Genomic DNA, 17,589 nt, shown 5'->3' on the forward strand with positions numbered 1-17,589 from the left:
TATCACTGCTGCTTCCTATGTGTTGTTACTTGAAGGTGGGATTCTTATTTCTTTTTATTACAGTCCTATATTTGAAGGGCCATCAGACCACTTTTTAAAAGACAGTATCTCTAGCTGAAGGTTGTTGAGTCTGTAAAGATCATGGGAGCTGCAGAGACCTTGACATTTCCCAACCACAGGTAGCACTTGGACAGCCTTTTCCAAATGCTGAGGCATATTCCACTTCCAGTTAAGCAACAGCAATTACTTCAATTTTTTAAATCTATGTAAATTAATAAGGTGGAGAAAAGTGTTTCTCTTCTTGTACCCCAGCCTTTTAACTGGAGCTGCAGGTAATTCACTGCAACTTCCAGCAGTCCGTGCAGATGAAGCAGAGAAAGAAAGTTAGCATCATCAGCCTGCGCAAATACGCTATTTTTATTTTTCCTCCTCCCTCCCCATCACTTTTTTCTTTGTGTACCATCTTTTTGGATTGTAAGCCTGCATGGAGAAACTGCCTTGTTTTATGGGTTGTATGTTCCCTGCTCAGGGAACCTTTTTATTCATTCTATTTGAATCCCACCTTTTTCTTCCAAAGAACTCAAGGCGGGCCTACATAATTGGCCTCCTTTCAAGCTTCGCCTCATAACAACAACCCTGTGAGGTAGGTTGGGCTGAGAGTCAGTGACTGGCCCAAGTCACTTAGTGTGCTCAGTGACTGTGGGGGACTAGAACCCAGATCCCCAGAGTCCCAGTATGCCCTCCTAACCACTACACTGCACTGCCGCTCCTTTTGGCTGAGGAGTACAAATATTTTAAGGCCACAAAGTACCTCAAGATCCCTACTGCTGTCTGGGTAAAGCTGGCAATTGTGGGCCTTTGCATTCAATTGCACCTTAAATAAAAGGACAAATAATCCATCACCAAGCCAGCCCTGTGGAGGTTAATGTATCTCCAGCACCTTTGTTCAGGATTGCTAATTATGAGGTGAAAAGAAAACCACACGGAGATTATCCGCAATGGATGTGGCTGGTCATGAGGAAAATTGAGCCCTCAGCTTCACAGAACCACGTTAATATTAACGAGAGCAACAGCGGCTGTTAGGATGAATGGCACGGGTATGAACACGTAGTAAAAACGCTGTTAATGGAATGGATGGTTTAATAACGACGCCCATTCATATTTATAAATCTTCATTTCAATGAAGATGATATGAATTGTCTCAATTTTTAAAAAATCCTCTTGGCCGGATGTTATTAATTCTGTCTAACGGATACTAAGAAAACTGTGATTACGAATACACAATGTGTTATTAACGTGAGAGGCAGACGTGGGCGCGAGCGCCCCTCAGCCGGCTCGAGGGCGAAGACGTTGGGGCCAACCGCGCATGCACAACGCCGAAAAGGCGCGCGCGCGCGCGCGCGCGGCAGGCAGAAACCGAAGCGCGGACGGGCCCTGCTGCGCATGCGCACAGAGGCGCTACCTGCCGAGGCGCGCTGCCTTCGGCGATCGCTGTTCTTTTAATAGCCTGGGCCGGGAGAGGAGACTTTGTTTTTGTTTTTTCCGTGGGCGGGGCTTAGAGCGCCCTCTCCCCGGACGCATGCGCCCGCCAGACAGAACGGGGGCGTGTCCGCGCGGCGCGCAGGCGCCCCGCTAGTAAAGCGGCGGCGTCCGTCGTCGTTGTCGTCAGTTGGTCAGCGCTCGCCGCCTCGCTCGGAGCTGGGTGCTCCTTCGCCTGCCCGGGACTCGCGCACGCGCACCGTCCGCCCCGCGAGAGAGACCGCCTGCGAGCGATACTATGGTGGATTACCACGCAGCAGGGCAGCCGACTTACCAGTACGGCGGCAATGGGCCGGGCATCAGCGACTACATGGCCCAGGAGGACGACTGGGACCGAGATCTCCTGCTCGACCCAGCTTGGGAGAAGCAGCAGCGCAAGGTGAGCGAGGAGCAGCGTTCGGGCCGGCGCCGCTTCCTTCTCCGCCATTCGGTGCCTTGGCAATAATGCGGATTGACGAAGAGGGCGCTTCTGCACATGTGCAGAGTGCTGCCTCATCCTCCTCTTCCTCCCTTTTCCCTTCGTACCTCCAGGGCAAAGGTTGGGATTGAGGAGGGGGCGAGGGGGTTTCCTTGTTCACAGGCGCGCGCGCGCGCCCCTCTCCGTGCCCGCATTTGTGCAAGTTTTTAAACTCTTAAAAACGCACCGAGTGCTCCCTAACTTGTGGCCTTTCCTGCTGTTTATCCGAGATTTCTTAAACCTGAAAAAAATGCAAAAGCCAGCGCCAGCAGAGGAGGGAGAGCAAGCCCGTCCCGAGGGAGGGCATGATTCGTGGGGCTCCTGTGCTCTTGCATTTTTAAGCTGCCCCCGCGAAGAAGAGATGGGGACAGACATCTGGTTGGCTGAGGAGGCTTTTGTCCTGTGCAGAAGGCCGAAGTGGCAGAAGCGTGGAGGCTGGGGGGAGATGGGGCACCCTCTCGCTTATCGGGGGTGCGGTACCCGAGTTTGGAGGGGACACTCTGGCGTCTCTGTCGGGAAGCGCAATACGAATTTAATGTGCAGGGCTGCTCAAATCAGGGAATCATCATTAAGTGCAGGATAAGGTGTTCGGTACTGTCCAGTCAAGAGGAGTGTGCTCCTTCCTGCCAGTGGTGCGTGATCTTGGGAGGGCTGTGTTGATCTTTGACCCTGTCGGTGTGTGCATGAGCCTGTAATGAAGAGAAAGGGGTGGAGGGGTGTTGGGGGGGAGGGTTGAGCAACCAGAACTTGGCTCAGAAGGGGGAAAACGGGGGGGGGGAGAGAAGAGGGGCTGCTGGGTTTTGATGAGATGAAGAGTTCAGGGCTTCTGGCTCTGGGAAGCAATGTAGAAGTGATCAGAAGGCAACTTGGCGGGCTCATGGGGACCTTAGGGTGATTTGGAATGTGGAAATCTGGGGCTTCCAGGAGTCTGCAAAATGGTGGCTCTGAGTGTTGAAGTGTGTGTGTGTGGGGAGGGGGGTTGGCAGATCCTAGGGGTTGCTGTAGGTTTTTTTGAAGGGGGTAGAGCGCCCTAAAGTGTGGTGCTGTGGGAAGGTAGATTCTCAGAGGGCTTGCTCTTGGTTTGGATGGCCTTGACAATCCCTCCCAGGTCTACTCAGAAGGCAGATCTTATTGAATTGATGTCACTTCTCCAAGGTAAGCATGTGTGGGATTAGAGGCTGCAGCCTTCTCTTATGGAGCAACTCCGGGGGATTTAGAGCGCTCCGAGGATGGCTGGCAAGTGTGTTTTAAGAGGCTAAGTCTCCTGGGTGTGGGATTTGAAGGGTGCAAGGACAGGTCTCCAGGGCCGGCGGCATGTTTTAGTGAGCAGAAGGGTCTAGCGTGTCAGGTGGGGGTCTGAGTCTGAGTGCGGAAGGGTGGGGGGGCAGCACAAAGGAAGGAAGGAGGCCTGTGAACCTGCTGCACTTCGGATCTCTGCAGGGAGTGGTATTTCGGGGTGATTGCTCACTAGGGTATAATGGGGTGGGCTTGCGGGGCCTGTTTGTCCAGGCGGGCCTTCCACAGCCACCTGTGCCGTGGAGGTTTGAAGGACAGGGTGAAGCTTAGCTGCTGATCAAGGTGGCCGGCGTTTGCCAGGGGAGGGGAGGGGAGAGGCAGGGCTGGGTGGGGCGGCTCTAACTTGCCTCTGGAAAGCTGAATGTTGCCAGCCTGCCCGCTGCTTGTTCGGCATTCTCCCTTGATTGATTCATCCTGGGGGGCGGGGATGGGAAGAGGGAAAGGATGGCTTTTTCCCATCCTCCTGCTCTGCTTGGCTGGGGGGGGGGGGGGGGGGCGGGGCAGGCTTTTTAATGACAAATGGCTCACAGCAGAAATCTGGCTTGCTCAGCCTTGGTTATGTGTCCTGCTTTTAGGGGTGACAAAGCTCTCCCTGCTTCTCCCTCAAGAGAGGTTCCTTGGCCGGTGAATGCCAGAAAAGGGAGAGGGTTTTCACCTTGTACGCATGATGTCCCTCCTTTTTTCCTCTACTTCCTCCCTTCCTCTGGAATGTGTCTGGTCTGTATTGTTAGTAGTTACTTCTAAATTTTAAAAATATCTGTACAGAATCAAAGGCATTTTAGGCACTTCATAAGCATAGCAGTTATGATGAAATCATTTGAAATCCCAGGCACTGCTGGCAGTTGTTTGGCAAATTGTGTGGGCTTATTGGACATGTCCGCAAACTCCCCTTCCATAAAAAGTCTGCCCACTCCCCAGTTTTCCCTGCTGTTTTCGGTCACTTCCCTGGGGTCAGCTGTCACGTCCAGTAGCGCTGACTGGTATTGTTCTCGGTCCCTGCTAGGCAGCCGGGGTTTCTGCTCCCATTACTGTGGCCTGTGATGTGGAAATATTTGTTCTGGGTAGACAGAGTTCTTTAGTGGCGTGTGCTGTTACTGTGGCGAAATCCTCCTTGGCTTGCCCAGTGTGAAAAGGCATGTATGTGGAGTAAGAAGACTACAGTTAACAGAGATACACTAGATTGGACTCTTAGGCATTTTCCTCCCACCACCTTGTGCTGCTTGGATGTGAGACATAGATGTGTTGATGTCCATGGCCTTCGTAAATGGTGTAGTGTGTGGGTTTCTAGAGAATTAAGGCCACAGTAGCTCATGGGCAGAGTTGCGAACCCAGATGTGTCTGATTGAAGTCGTCGCTTTTCTGTGAACTTGGTGGGTGGCCTCAGTGGCTCTCCCGCAATACTGACCATCCTTATGGGACTGTTGGTGTATTGGAGGGTTATTGGGGGAACATAGGAACATGCTCAAGTGCTGCACGAATGCGTAGCTTTGTAACTGTTCTGAGCAAATACGACAGGATCCTTCCTGGCAAACTAGATCAGTAAGGATTTATTTCTTTTTCCAGCAAGCTGTTGAGGCTGGAGTTAAACCCCTCCCCGCCCCACACACACGTTCTTCCATGCCTGTATTGATCCAGTCTTCATGCCTCTCTGGACTATGTACTTCTCAAGCCATAGGGAGCATAACAGAATCCTATGGACAGGATATTTGTTGGAGATCTTGATGTGTTGTTGAGTGGAAAGAGCAGGAAAATATCCCCTTCTCCTCTGCCTGTGGAATTACTCCACAACCTGAGAAGAAGAATATGATTCTGCAGAAGGCTGTTGGGGGTGTTGCATTTGTTTCCTTCTGTAGGGCAAGTAGTGGTGAAGCCAAACTGGCCATCTGCTATTTAGTTTAATTATCTTAATTGCATGCTGTCTTTAAGGCTGAGCTAAGAACGTTGGAGCCAAATTCAAGGAGGCACGGGACCCTTCAGGCTCTGAGTTGGCAGGAAGACGCTCCCTGCAGGAATCGCTTTCTGAATTGAACGAGCATGTGTTGATCAAATGCTTGTAAGGAGCCTCTGCCTTGCAAGGTTTTCCACCCCCAAGAAGAGCGGGACTGAAATCAAGATACCAAAGTGGTAGTCACTAGACTTATGCGCTGAGTGAGAGCCAGCAACGCCGCTAATGACTTTCCCATGTTTTCTGGCATAGCTGTGGCCTGGAGGGAATGCGTATGTCTCTTTCCAAAAGCCTGTTCATGTAATGGTTGCGGGGTGGGGGTGGGGAGGGGAGAGGAGAGGAGAGGAGGCGCAGCCTCTGAAGCCCAGTACAGTAGCATCGCTGTAACCGCTACACCTGGCTATGGGCTTTGAATCAACCTTTGTGACGTGGCACTGGAACTATTTTTACGGGAGAGCGCAGCGAAGAGCAAAGCATTGCAGACTGCATCGGGCTTCCACACCGGAGGAGGCACCTTCTCCTCTCGAGCTTGTTTGAAGTATCGCATGAGGCACAGCTCTGCTCCTTCTCTGCCCTGCTTCATCAGCAGGATGAAGTTGCAGCTGGTAGGATCCAAGGAAGGGAAACTCTTCAGGCTGTAGAATTCATCTTTGGGTGCTTATGCACACCTCCCTGTGCAGAGAAAAGGAAAGCAGGACCCTGAAAGGGAGGGGAGAGGCCAGGGAATGAAGATGTGCAGGGGATTTCTGGCGTACCTGCATCCCCACCCTCAGCTGCAGCCTGAAATACTGCAGTCCAGCATTCTGCAAATCACATGGACAGTTCTCCTTCCCAGTTCCAGCAAGGAAGGTTGATAGCACAGCAGAGCAATCGCTGCCGTTCTCATCCTTGGCCTGGGACAGATCAAAGAAAGGGGTGGAGTGGGATCTGTGGCTGCGTTCAGGCCATGCATTGGACTCGGGCGGCTGGAGAGGAGCACCCACCACAGCTTGCTACTTAGGAGTTTACCGTGTTCAAAGTACTTCTTAAGCACTTGGGAAGTATTTCATTGCCCTTAAGTTGAAAATTGGGGGTGCTGCTGCTGAAGTCATGTGCCTTGCCTCAGGTTCCCCATTGAGATGAGGCTGAGGGTGGAATTTGAACTGGGCAGGTCTTCTCATTTCCATGCCTCTCCTGGGCTTCCCGCTTAACACTCGGAGAACTGGAGCGCCTTTTCCCCCTCCAGTTTACTCCTTAGCAACTTCCTGAAATGTCCTGACACAGAGTGTCCACTTTATGAATTGGATGTGCAGTTCAGTAGTCATCTGGAATCGATTTTACATAACCATTTCAATCCTGCTGGGCTGAAGCTGTACACAGCATTGCTTAGGGCCTCGAACTCTTGTTCAAACACAGTTGCAGAGAAGTGTTTGGCTAGAAAGACTCCAACTGCTTCTGTGCTGATCAAACTTTGACAAACATCCTTTAAGTCACATTCTCAGCAAGAGCTCAAATTTCTGTCTTTCTGTCTGTCTTTCTGTCTTTCTTTCCAGCCTAGTCATGCTTTGGTTGTGCAATTAGAAGATCTGGCTTTTAGCAAGTCATTCTCCCTGTCTCCTATTTTACTCTTGTGTGACGGGAAACCCAAGGGAATGGCAAGCCTCTTGCAGTGGTTGGTCTAACCCCATATGCTTAGGAAATGGATTTCCTTCCATTCCTCAAGGCAAAACTGCACTGTATGTTGGGGTTTTGAGCAGCACCCTAAACTCCTTATGTGTTACGAAAGTTTAGCCATGTTTACTGACTGAGGATAAGTTTGGAAGCAGAAAGGGTGCAGTGTCTTCTGATTCAAACCCTAGCATAGTTCGATTTCAAAACCATTGCTTGGTAGGTTTTAAGTGAAAAAATGGCATATTTGGCATAATTTCAAACAAGGAGATAGGACTGTCTAGTAACAATAACAAGACCTATATGTGAATAACAAGGGTGAGAAGTGGTGAGTTTAATATTCCCATTCTCTCAGGACTGATATGTCAAACACTGGTACCAATATTTGAATAGCATGTGACATTCCTGTAATATATGGTTTCTGCTGCTTGTGGCTGGGGAGGGAATATCCTAAAGATGTGTGAAGGTATTGTGTCCTGGGCTTGGACATCTTCGTACCCTTTTTTTCCTTTTTACATGATGATTGCTTCATAATGCAGCATATAACCAGTGTTTGAAATAACCAGACCAGCACCTTTCACCCCTTTTCATGTAAACTAAAACTGATTTTGTGCAACACGCAGTTTTTGAGAGATTGAATCTTGAATATCTATGTTAAGTTTCCAAGATGAAGGCAAGAATGTAGCGGTGTTAGATAATAAAGGCTTAGAAGCTAGCAGTTTTCAAATGGCACGGTTTTTAAGTTTGTAAGTTGATTTAATGGACTGGCTGGAAGGTTTGAATAGTTGGATTTAATTTTTGTAGGGAAACTGCTTGTGTTGCAGTTCAGTTGGAGGATGCAGGGTACTTTTCTTTGGCCTAGCAAAAGGTAGCAGACTTTACACTGTAACAGTTCCTGAGACTGAATCCATGCCAAGTTGATATGAAAAGTTACAAGAGCAGTTTAGGCTCTGCTGCAGGGGCAGATGTAAGAATGTGTCCCTCCTGCTACTGCCTTTGTGGCACAGGGGATGTGAAGGGTGTTGGTCCAGTTTGGAGGCCTGTCTGGGCATCGCAAAACCTGTGCTCTGACGGACAGTCCAAGCAATGGTTGTGCTGTGAGGGCCAGAGCAAGCTCACTCGCTCTCCACTCGCTTGTGCTGTGAGGGCCAGAGCAAGCTGTGCCTGACCACAGTCGGGCCTGTTGCACCATCTGTAAAATAGTAGGCCAAACGCCCCGTGTGTGTGTGTGTGTGTGTGTGTGAGAGAGAGAGAGAGAGAGAGAGAGAGAGAGAGAGAAGGAAAGATTAGACAGGATCCATCCAGAGGCAGGTGCCGCCCACTGGGCACTTGAGCAGCCCCAGCAAGACCCACAAAGGCATGAAGAGCAAAGGGCCCTTTCGGGTGCTTCACTTTGTGCTGAAATACAAAGGGTTCAGTTGGACGCTTAATAACTCCAGAGACTTAACAACTTTCTCTTGTTGGCAGCTGGAGTGGGGGGGGGGCAAGATGCTGCAGCTGAGCAAAAAGCCCCACGAAGTGGCTGCTGTACTGTGTGTCCACATGGATGTGAGCTGTGCATGTTTGGTGGCTGCTGCGGTCCAGTTGAGGCATCGAGACGGGAGGGTGAATGTGGGATCTGTCTTGGAATGCCAGTTATGCTCCACTTTCACACGTAGTTGCTTGCTTCTCCTCCATTGTCCAAACTGCTGACAACAAACCCATCTGTATCCCAGTCGTGTGCTTCCCAAATGTCCCAGTCTGGGGGAACAGTTCTGATAAGAAGAGTGAACAAAATGTGTGGACAGTGCTGGCAAGTCCAGTGCTACCTGCTTCGGCTCACTGATCTGTTTTTCTCTCCTTCTGCAAGGCAGAGATCATAAATTGTGCGTGTACATTTGGGAGCTACTTCCAAGTTTCTAGTGGTTTGGAAGCCATAGCGAAGCACTGAATGAAAAGCTTTTTTTTTTTTTTTTTTTTTTTGCTTGAGTTGGTTTGAAGACCAGGTAGATGAATCATCTCTTATTAGCTAGCGTATGTAACAAATCATGATCTAAATTTCATTTGATTGGAGCATGTCCAGGAAGTCAAGGCATCCCAGCTGAGGTGGGTTAAATATGAGCATTTCCAAGCTGCAACCACACCGAAGCCGACATAGGTCTGGAGTGCAAGCCCATGCTAAGCAGAGCCAAATAGTTATAGAGGATTATGGTTAAATATCTTACCCAACAGGTTGAAACCTGGCTTTTCCTCCCCACCCTTTTGCTCCATGCCGACAAACTACATCAATGCATTCTGCAAGATGAAAACAAGTGTTGATGCAGAAGGAATTGAAAAGATGTAAACAACTCTTTGATCCAGAAGAAACTAGACCTTGCACAAAGTGAAGACTCAATGGGACTCCGCAGTTCTGGCTTCAGAAATTGTAGAAGGTACTGGTCTACAAACATGTCTTGGCCTGCCTGTTCACGCATGCCCATGTTACTTAGGTGCCTTGTATGCTCCGTGGCCTTGCTTTTTCCTGGGCTTGTGCCTCAGTGCATCTGTAAAGCTGAAACGCCTGTAAAGGTATGGACAGGAGACCCTTGTGGCCGTCTCCATCCATGTATTTGTGGGCCTTTAACATTAGAGTTCTACTGTTTGGAAGCACTGATTGCCTGTGATTAAAGCAGAGGGTTGAGTTTGGACCTGCTCATCTCCTGACTCCCTTTCCCATTCTGCATATGGCTGGGGTGCTCTGTTAAGGAGGCTACATGCCAGGGTGTGGGGAGGGCAGCCCACCAGCCAGACATGTGTGCCACAAGCCTGCTTCAGTTCTCCTCCGCTCTCGAGTGGGTTGTGTTGTGCCAAACCTGGCTTTCTAGATGGCATCAGCAGGGCTGAAGCAAGGAGGCTGCTGTGATATACGGAGGCAGACTCATGGACCACCCCCTCTGCTGTCTCCTTGGAAGGGCAGCAGATCTCTGGGGACTGGGATAGAATTTACCCTCTGTGGGCCGGAAGTCCAGGCCTGTTGCTCAGTGCAGGCAACATCTGTGATGCACTGTCCGTGCTTACTACGAAGTGGAGGAGAGAGATGGGGCTATCTGTGGAGCCTTCGGATTACTCTCTCAGATGGGTCCACTATTAAGCACCCGGTGTTGATTTCTGACCTGAAAGCAACCAGCTTCCTTTCTGGTACAGCATCCTTTCCATGATTGCCTGGAGCCAATTCTCAACTTGCTGCAGGCAAGTGGCTATTTCCAAGCCTGCTTCTGAGCATTTATTGGCCTTTGAGAAAGCAGTAAACATGGTTTATGAATGACACAAATTTTCCATTCCGCCTTGTGAAGAGGAGACTGCTGTGCATGGGTCATCTTAGCAAGGCCTTCCTTTTTAGTCATTGCTAGAATTTCAGTGACCTCTGTCTCAAATATGATCCAAGAGGCCTCTTGCAGAGTTCCTCCTGTGGTGCTGGTGATATTCTTGTGTACAGCCTTGCTTTATTAATTTGGGAGGCATTGAATGACACACAGTGTCACATACATTGCAACTGGAAGTGCCTCCTGCCCTTCTGGGTTTTCCCCCCCCTTCACTCTGGTTTCTCTTTTGGCTCTTTCCTTCCTTTCCATATAAGGAGATGGCTGCAAAGGTAAAAAACAAAATTTGTTCACAGGACAGGTAGAACAGCTTCCTACACAAAGATCAGGTTGTGTGCGTGTTTTTTTTTAATACTCCCTCTGTTCAACAGCCTTTTGTGTTTGAACATTCTCATCTCCTACTCCTTGCCTAGTATTCAAATATCTCATTGCTACAAGGAAGAAAGCCAAATCCTGAAGTTGAATTGGGAGAAGCGAACAAATGCCAACAAGCCAGAATGACCTGATTAGGTTTACTTCTCTCCTCCCTGGCCCCTTCACAGGAGCTTGGTAAATCTTATCTTGCTTCTAATGGTTTCTAGGTTGACAGTTCAGTTTCACACTACCATTTGAAAGAAGCAGTGTTTAAAAACCAAAACTGAAAAGCCCACGGATAGATTTTGTCCTGTTTGAGCAAAGATTGCTGATAACCTGGAAACATGCAGAGAATCAGGAAATAAAAAATTAGTTTACCCCATGGTTAATAACATTCAGATTATCGTCCTCATTTGGATGGTTTTAGGAGCAGTGCTTTCTGATAAGGTGAAACTTTGTCTCAGGCACATTTCGACCCTTTTCTTCCCTCCAGCATTTGCTGTTTCTTGGACCAATAATGCTTTGACCAGGGGAGATAGTACATTTACCTGTTGTCCAGGATCTCCCATAAGCTTATTAAATTGGAGATGCATGGTGAGTTGGAATTCCCAGAGCCATAAGAACATCCTATAATACCTTGTCAACCACTTGGTGGGCAAGAAAGGTGGGGAAAGTGGCCCTTGAGTTGGATTGCCTTGCAATACTGCTCCTGCAAGTGCTATTTCATCGGAAATGGTATTTCATGTCTCATTTTTCCCCATCTCAGAAATGTTTGGTAGAATTTGTCTTGCATCATATTATGCATTGGCCCTTCTTACCAGCCAGTACTGTGGGATAACTGCAAAGGGTGGAATTTCATGTCATAACAGCAAGTTGTATTAAATTCTGCAGAGGGGTGAGGGGAGAAAATGCATGGTTTCTGTTCTGGGGGCAGCCAGATGCTTTTGGAAATAGGTAGTTCCAGCTTGCGAATTGCAGCATCTACCCTGTTGGAAGCTGTCCAGATGTTCGTGCAGTTTCTCTCTGGCTTTCCCTATTGATTGATTAGATTTATATCTCACTTTTTCCCCTTTTTTAAAGAACTCCATGCAGCTTACACCATTCTCTTCCTCCTGCCCGTAATCTTATCCCCACAACAGCAACCCTGTGTTGGGCTGAGATTCAGAAATGTGGACTGTGGGGCAACAGAGCAGGTGATGCTTGCTCAGGTTGCAATGCCTCTCCATTGTATTGCATTGTTATCCTGCCCTTCTGAGGAGTATGGGGTTCTCCCTTCCCCTTGTGATGGAGATCAGCGCCTTTCCCCATGGTGATTACAAAGGCTGTTTCACATTTCCAACATCTAAATGTCAGTGAAAATGTGTATTCAGATGTAAATGGTTCTTGCACATTCTGCCTTGCAATCACATTGCGGGCAGAGTGAGGATCCGAAGCACAGTGTAGTGCTCTGTGAGTGCACTGGTGTTGTTCTACCCTGTTTGTAGCACCCCTCGAAAGCTGCTCTTGAAGGTCAGGAAGGCCCCTTCAGGAGTTCCGGAGAGCTGCTGGAACTCCTTAAGCGCCTGCAATTGGGCCTTTGGAGCCTAGCCTAAACCTCGTTCTGCATGCACTAATAGAAAAACTCCTAATTTACTGCTCTGCTGGTCATCTGCTGCAGGTATCTGAGAGAAGCCTGCCCTTTGCCAATTTTCTTGGCTGCAGTGTAATCCCATCACAGCAGGCAGGTTCTTTACTTGTGTCTGTTCTTCCTCTCAGTATAAGGACATTTTGAGCCCAGGACAGAGAGGCTTCCTAAATCAAACAGAGTCTTGGGGAAATAGGGATGCTTGCAATGCTGCTTGCAGCCCTGTGAGACCAGTGTTAACCCAGCATTAAGATGGCTTGACACTGCAGTGCCATGGGAACATTGTTTAGTAGATGCTTCCTGGTGTGGCCGTTGCGATCTCCATCGCTCCCGGATTTTCAGAGATGCTCAGAAAGAGTGCTGAGAAACAGCCGAGCTGGCCGGTAGACGGTGAATTGCAGGATGGCAAGTTTGGAATTCAACTTCCATAATTTTAGTAACCTTTTAAAGAAAATGCATTTATACAGGTGGTGGTTGTGAGGATCTCTGGTAGGTGGCTTTGGCCTTCAGTTTTCTGTGTTGCTGTTGTGAGGGGACACAGTAGCTTGTACAAATCTGTTACTGGAGCTGCAGTTTTGCCCAAGTCTAAAACACAAGTCTTGGGGTCAGGATTTACTTGGCAAACTTCATAAGCTCCCGGCTCTTACCCATTGTGGGCTATGCTTCATAATTTCTTAGAAGCTAAAAACTGACTGAATAGGATCTTTAGAAGCTGGGACTTGGTTCTAGATGTCTCCTACCTCCTCCCCTATAAACAACTAAATTATGCCAGATAAGAATAAAAGTGCAGCTTTTAAGAGTCACAGAACCCTGTTTTCCTGAATTAGGCTGACCTTGGTGCAGCGTTTTGACACCATTCTTAAAGGCAAGGAATTAGTGGGCAGGTTTGCCCTGCCTCTCCCCCTGGGCTGCCCCCGCCCCCCTTCATGGTATGCAATCCTTAGATCAAGGCAGAGTTGGTGCCAGGTGCGGCAGGACTCCTGGATGTGACGACATGCTCCTAGGGAAGACTTGGCCCCCGGTCTGACCTGATTGCTGGCGCCCGCTCAAAAATATCCTTCGTAAAAGAGCATCAGTCCTGTTCTAGAGTGGCAGAACAGAAAGGACTGAGAAAGCTAATTCTCCGCACTGTAAATTAAATGTGAATAAGTGGCACACGCGCACACACACACTGCCTGCACCACGGATTCCGCTGCTGTGGCTCCGCTCAGCATTCTGCAGAAATAAGGTCACTTTACTTTCCTCTTAAGGTTCCAGATGTTGCATATGCTTGGTAAGTGCGACAGAGCAGTGCTCCAGTGCCACACACCAAACATGGCAGCTGTTCGCCTTTGCCTCACCTCCCCTTTCTTTCTGCTTCCCATGACATTGGGGTGGTGGAGGGGCTTCCCAAAATCTCCTAGTTTTTCCACCTTTTACTTTCAGAGGAAAATGTCAGTCCAGCGAAGCCTTGCCTACTAAAACTTTCATAGCTGGATGTATAATTCAAAGCAGTGTTTCTGTGCAGTGCTGTGTAACCTAAACCCGGTTTTCTTCTTTTTGGTCTTCCCTGGTCTTCTTTTAACTCTCATTCTTTTCCCTTACATTTATCCCTTGGCAAATGGAGAGTGTTTCCCATGATGTAACTTTGCAAATATTGTTAAATTATATTTAGATCTAAAAACCTTCAGCTTGGGAAGAGGGAAAAATCCTTCTCTGAGGTGGTGGTGAGGGAACACAAATCTGAGAAGCGCTAACACGAAAGGAACCCTTTCAACCCACTGTGGCTGCTGCCTTAGTGCAGCCAGCAGTTAACGCATCCGACTGCAGAGCAAAATATCCCTCTGCTTGAGAAGAGGGCAGTTAGCACTGCTGGTGGTTCTTCCTTAATTGGACATGTTGCATATTGCAACCCCCAACCCGTGCCTCAGAGGGAGCCCCTCCCCCGTGGCATCTGGACCTGGGCCGTGCGTACAAGGCAAGCGAGCCACAACTCAATATGTGTGGTGGGGCATTGTGCGCAAGGAAGGATGCTGCACTGGAGAAAGCTGTGTGAGCTGCCAGATCTCGGGTTCCGGGTCGTTTACACGAAGCTGCTTCCTGGCAGTCTGGTCAGGAACACCGGGGGGTTCCGTGTGCCGAGCAGCTTCGACTGGGGTTCATCTATTGTGGGCACAGATGGTCAGCAGCTCCCCAGGAGTTCAAGCCAGTTTTCCAGGCTGCCATGAATGCAGGGATCAAACCTGAGAGGTTGTGAGTGCTGTCTGGTTATCTGGAAGCAAGTATTCTGCTCCGCAGTTGAGTACTTAAGTGGCTATAGCCTGTACCATGAAATATTGTGAAGGCGCTGCAGGTAGACAAGAACTGGAAGCCACTGGGAGTTGTATTCCTTCCCTACCTTCTGGTTATGGGCACATTAAAAGGCACAGAAGAGTGCTAGAAGCAGAAGCAAATACTGCCACGGCTCTCTGGTCTGATCAGGGCTGGCCCTGCCGCCCCCACCAGGTGGCATTGTGATGGGGGCAGGAGCAGATGACGGGAAGAGTTGGTGTCTGAGTGGCACCGCAAGACATCTTACAGGGCAGGCCATGGTTGTGCGGGCGGCATTTGAGCTCTGCATCGGGCAGGAAAATGTCATAGGCCAGCAATGAACCTGACACACTTGCTGTGATTTTCAGGGTGGGGGGATCAGGAAGGGAGCAGAGGTGCAGAATGAGGCCAGGGTCAAGAGAACTGTAGCACCACCAGCCAAAAGAAAACTTAATGAGAAGGTGCTTGGTGAAATGTTGCCCTGTGGCTGCATTTTGAGGTACTCTCCAGTACTTTTGAAGGGAAGTCAGCTTTGCTGAGCTAAGCCTTATTTTTTTCAGAGGCCGTCCTAGCATGAGGCAAGGTGAGGTGGCTTGTCTGAGACAGCAGAATTGGAGGCTTACAGATCTGACGCCGAGGTGCAAAGCTCACTGGGTGTTCTTGCGCATTTTCCAGTCATCTGAAGTTTGGCCACGTCCCTTCTTACTTACCAAAGGCCTCTTTCGCTGGGTTCCTTTAAGCCCTAATGGGTAAATGGAAACTCCGTGCTCCATAGCAAAGCACCTTCCCACACAAACCCCTTAGCTGCCCTGCTGCCTGTGGGTGCAGCTGGCCGTCTTTCGTGGTGCCTGTCCACCTGCTTCCGTGGCAAAGATACAAGGGAGGTGGTGCATGGCAAGTGGCACTTCAGCTCTTGATATGAGAATAAACTCGTCTGAAGTGCCTTGGCCAGCGTTGCTGTGTCCTTGGTGTTGTGTGAGTGTGTTTATGTGCACACAAGCTCTTGATTTGGATTTCAGGGGCCAGGGTAGTCTGGAAATAGATCACCTTGTGTGTCTGTGTTTGTGTGTGTTGGGGGGCGGGGTAAGAACAGCCATACACATCCCTTGCCAATGAAACGATGGCTGGGAATAATGCTTAGCATTTATACTATGTGTTTTGCAAGTTCAAAGCACTTTTGTGCTTTGCCTACAACCCTGCATGGTAGGCTATAACACTTGAGAATGTGCATTATGCAAGTCACTTCAAAACTGCTTTTTGTGGTAGGAGGCAATGCATATTTTTAAAAAAGCACAAAATAGTCTCACCAACAATTACTAGCCTCGATGGCTCAATGGAACCACCTTGTTCAGGGGCGGAGTAGCCCTCAGTATCAAACTGAGGGACTGGGAAAAGGTGAGGGCCGCTGCTTCCTGGAAGCTCACAGCTGGCCACCGAAGGGTTCGGCGATGCGAGACCACGTGGGCCTTTTGTATATTCGGTCACCGGTGCACATATTAGTAGTGATCTCAATTCTAAGGGGTGACGGTGTTACCAGCATGCCAAGGAAACTCTGGCCCTTGCAGTACAACAAAGCGTATTGAAGGGGAGAAACCCCAGCTGGTTAGCTCCTCTGTGAAATACTGCCCAGTGGTGCTGAGCTGGGGAAAGAGGAATGGAGTTGAGTTTCTGGAACCTGCATTCACACGGCAAAATGTTACTGCAGGACCTGCATCTATGCTTCTCTTGCCAGTGTGTGGTGCTTGTGGTGGTAGGGGATTTGAGGTCAAGTGAGTGGCCTGCCTGGCGCCAAGTGGGTTCTAGGGCATGGTGAGTGAGAATAAGGAAAATTCGTGCACTTGCTGATCCTTGTGACTGTCCAGTTTCCAAAAGTGAAATGTGTGTGAAGACAAACCCCGCTGGATCTCCAGCCTGTGCATTTTCTCCTCCGCAGAAACAAAAGCTTCAGGAGCACCCCAAAAGTAGCTGCTGTCCCCGAAGGTTCTTGATGTTCACTTTCAGTTTCCACTTTGAGAGTGGCAGGGCAGGTTTGCTTTAAGAGGGAAAAGGGTGTGCCCGGTTTCAGACGTCCGCTAGCATAGGTGAAACACAAATGCACCTGTTGCAATTGCTGGAGCTTCCAGCACAGGGAAGGCCTCTTTGTGGCAGAGAAATGGGTGGGGCTGATCCACCCCCCCCCCCGCTTCTGTTGAAGTGATCTGTCTCCCTGAAAGCCATTTCCTGCTGCCCTTCATCCGCTTTGCCTGAATCTCATAAAACGCTACCCTGTCTGCAGCCTAATAAGGCAAAAGAATGATGGGAATTTTCTGTGACCTGCTTTCCCCTGAGTTCTTCTCCACAGCCTCAAATGAAGTGTGTGTGGTTTAAAGCGTATGGTGTGCAAATGAGGTGCCCTAGGACTTTTCCTTAGGCAGATAGGCTGCCTTTCCTTGCAGCAACTTTAATTTTGGGGTGAAGAAGACGAGCTTATGGGAAGGTGTGCACGCTTCCTCAGTGTGCAAGCTCTTCTGAACATGCGTTCTACATCAGGTGTTGCTGGTCCCAATAGGAGGGAGCAGGAACGGTACCTTTGAGGTGTTCCCTCTGCTGTCTCTTCATGACTCTTGCTGCGTGCAGGGTGTGGGGGAAGCGGCTCCGCCCCTCAGGAGAGGTTTTAATTCTCCACTTTATCTGCTGGCCTAGTTGGCTATTTGCAGAAACCGCCTTGGTGCGCACCTTCCTCATCCCTCCCACATTGTGCAGTCTGGAACAGCACAGGCACTCAGCAGAATTCGGCCGCATCGCCTCGTCGGGCAGGTGGGGAAGGGTTCCGCTGTTGGCGCCCGCCTGGAGCTTGTCCTGAAAAGTGTGGGGTGGTAGTTGGCATTTCCAGTGATGCGGCGCAGGCCGCTGTTTGCAGCATGGCTTGCTGCAGTGGTCTGTGGGTGCTCTGGGCCCGAAGCTGTCACATAGTTGTGCCAGTTGTGCTGAGGGTCTGTGGTTACTTGACTGCTGTTGGAAGAGTGCTGTGAAACTCAGAAGCTGACCTGCTGCCATGCCCCCCCCCCCCAGGTTCAGTTAAAATTTCCCTTTTGGTATGTGCATATTCCAGGTGGGTAAT

The 17,589-nt window shown here is 49.5% G+C and overlaps 1 protein-coding gene across 4 annotated transcripts in view; it reads left to right on the forward strand.

Moving 5' to 3' along the window:
• Positions 1 to 1,670: 1,670 nt before the first annotated feature.
• ACTN4 (actinin alpha 4) overlaps positions 1,671 to 17,589 on the forward strand; it is an 83,616-nt gene continuing 67,697 nt past the window's right edge. For 3 of the 4 annotated variants that reach the window (XM_044435318.1, XM_044435313.1, XM_044435314.1), the window contains exon 1: positions 1,671 to 1,918. In XM_044435318.1, the coding sequence (XP_044291253.1) occupies positions 1,778 to 1,918 (141 nt within the window). In that variant the 5' untranslated portion in view covers positions 1,671 to 1,777. Of the gene's footprint in view, positions 1,919 to 9,095; positions 9,296 to 17,589 lie in introns of all 4 variants that reach the window. The other variant, XM_044435315.1, reaches the window with a different exon arrangement.

The sequence above is a fragment of the Varanus komodoensis genome, unplaced genomic scaffold (assembly GCF_004798865.1).
Source record: "Varanus komodoensis strain SLA01 unplaced genomic scaffold, ASM479886v1 scaffold29_1, whole genome shotgun sequence".
NCBI classification, from domain to species: domain Eukaryota; kingdom Metazoa; phylum Chordata; class Lepidosauria; order Squamata; family Varanidae; genus Varanus; species Varanus komodoensis.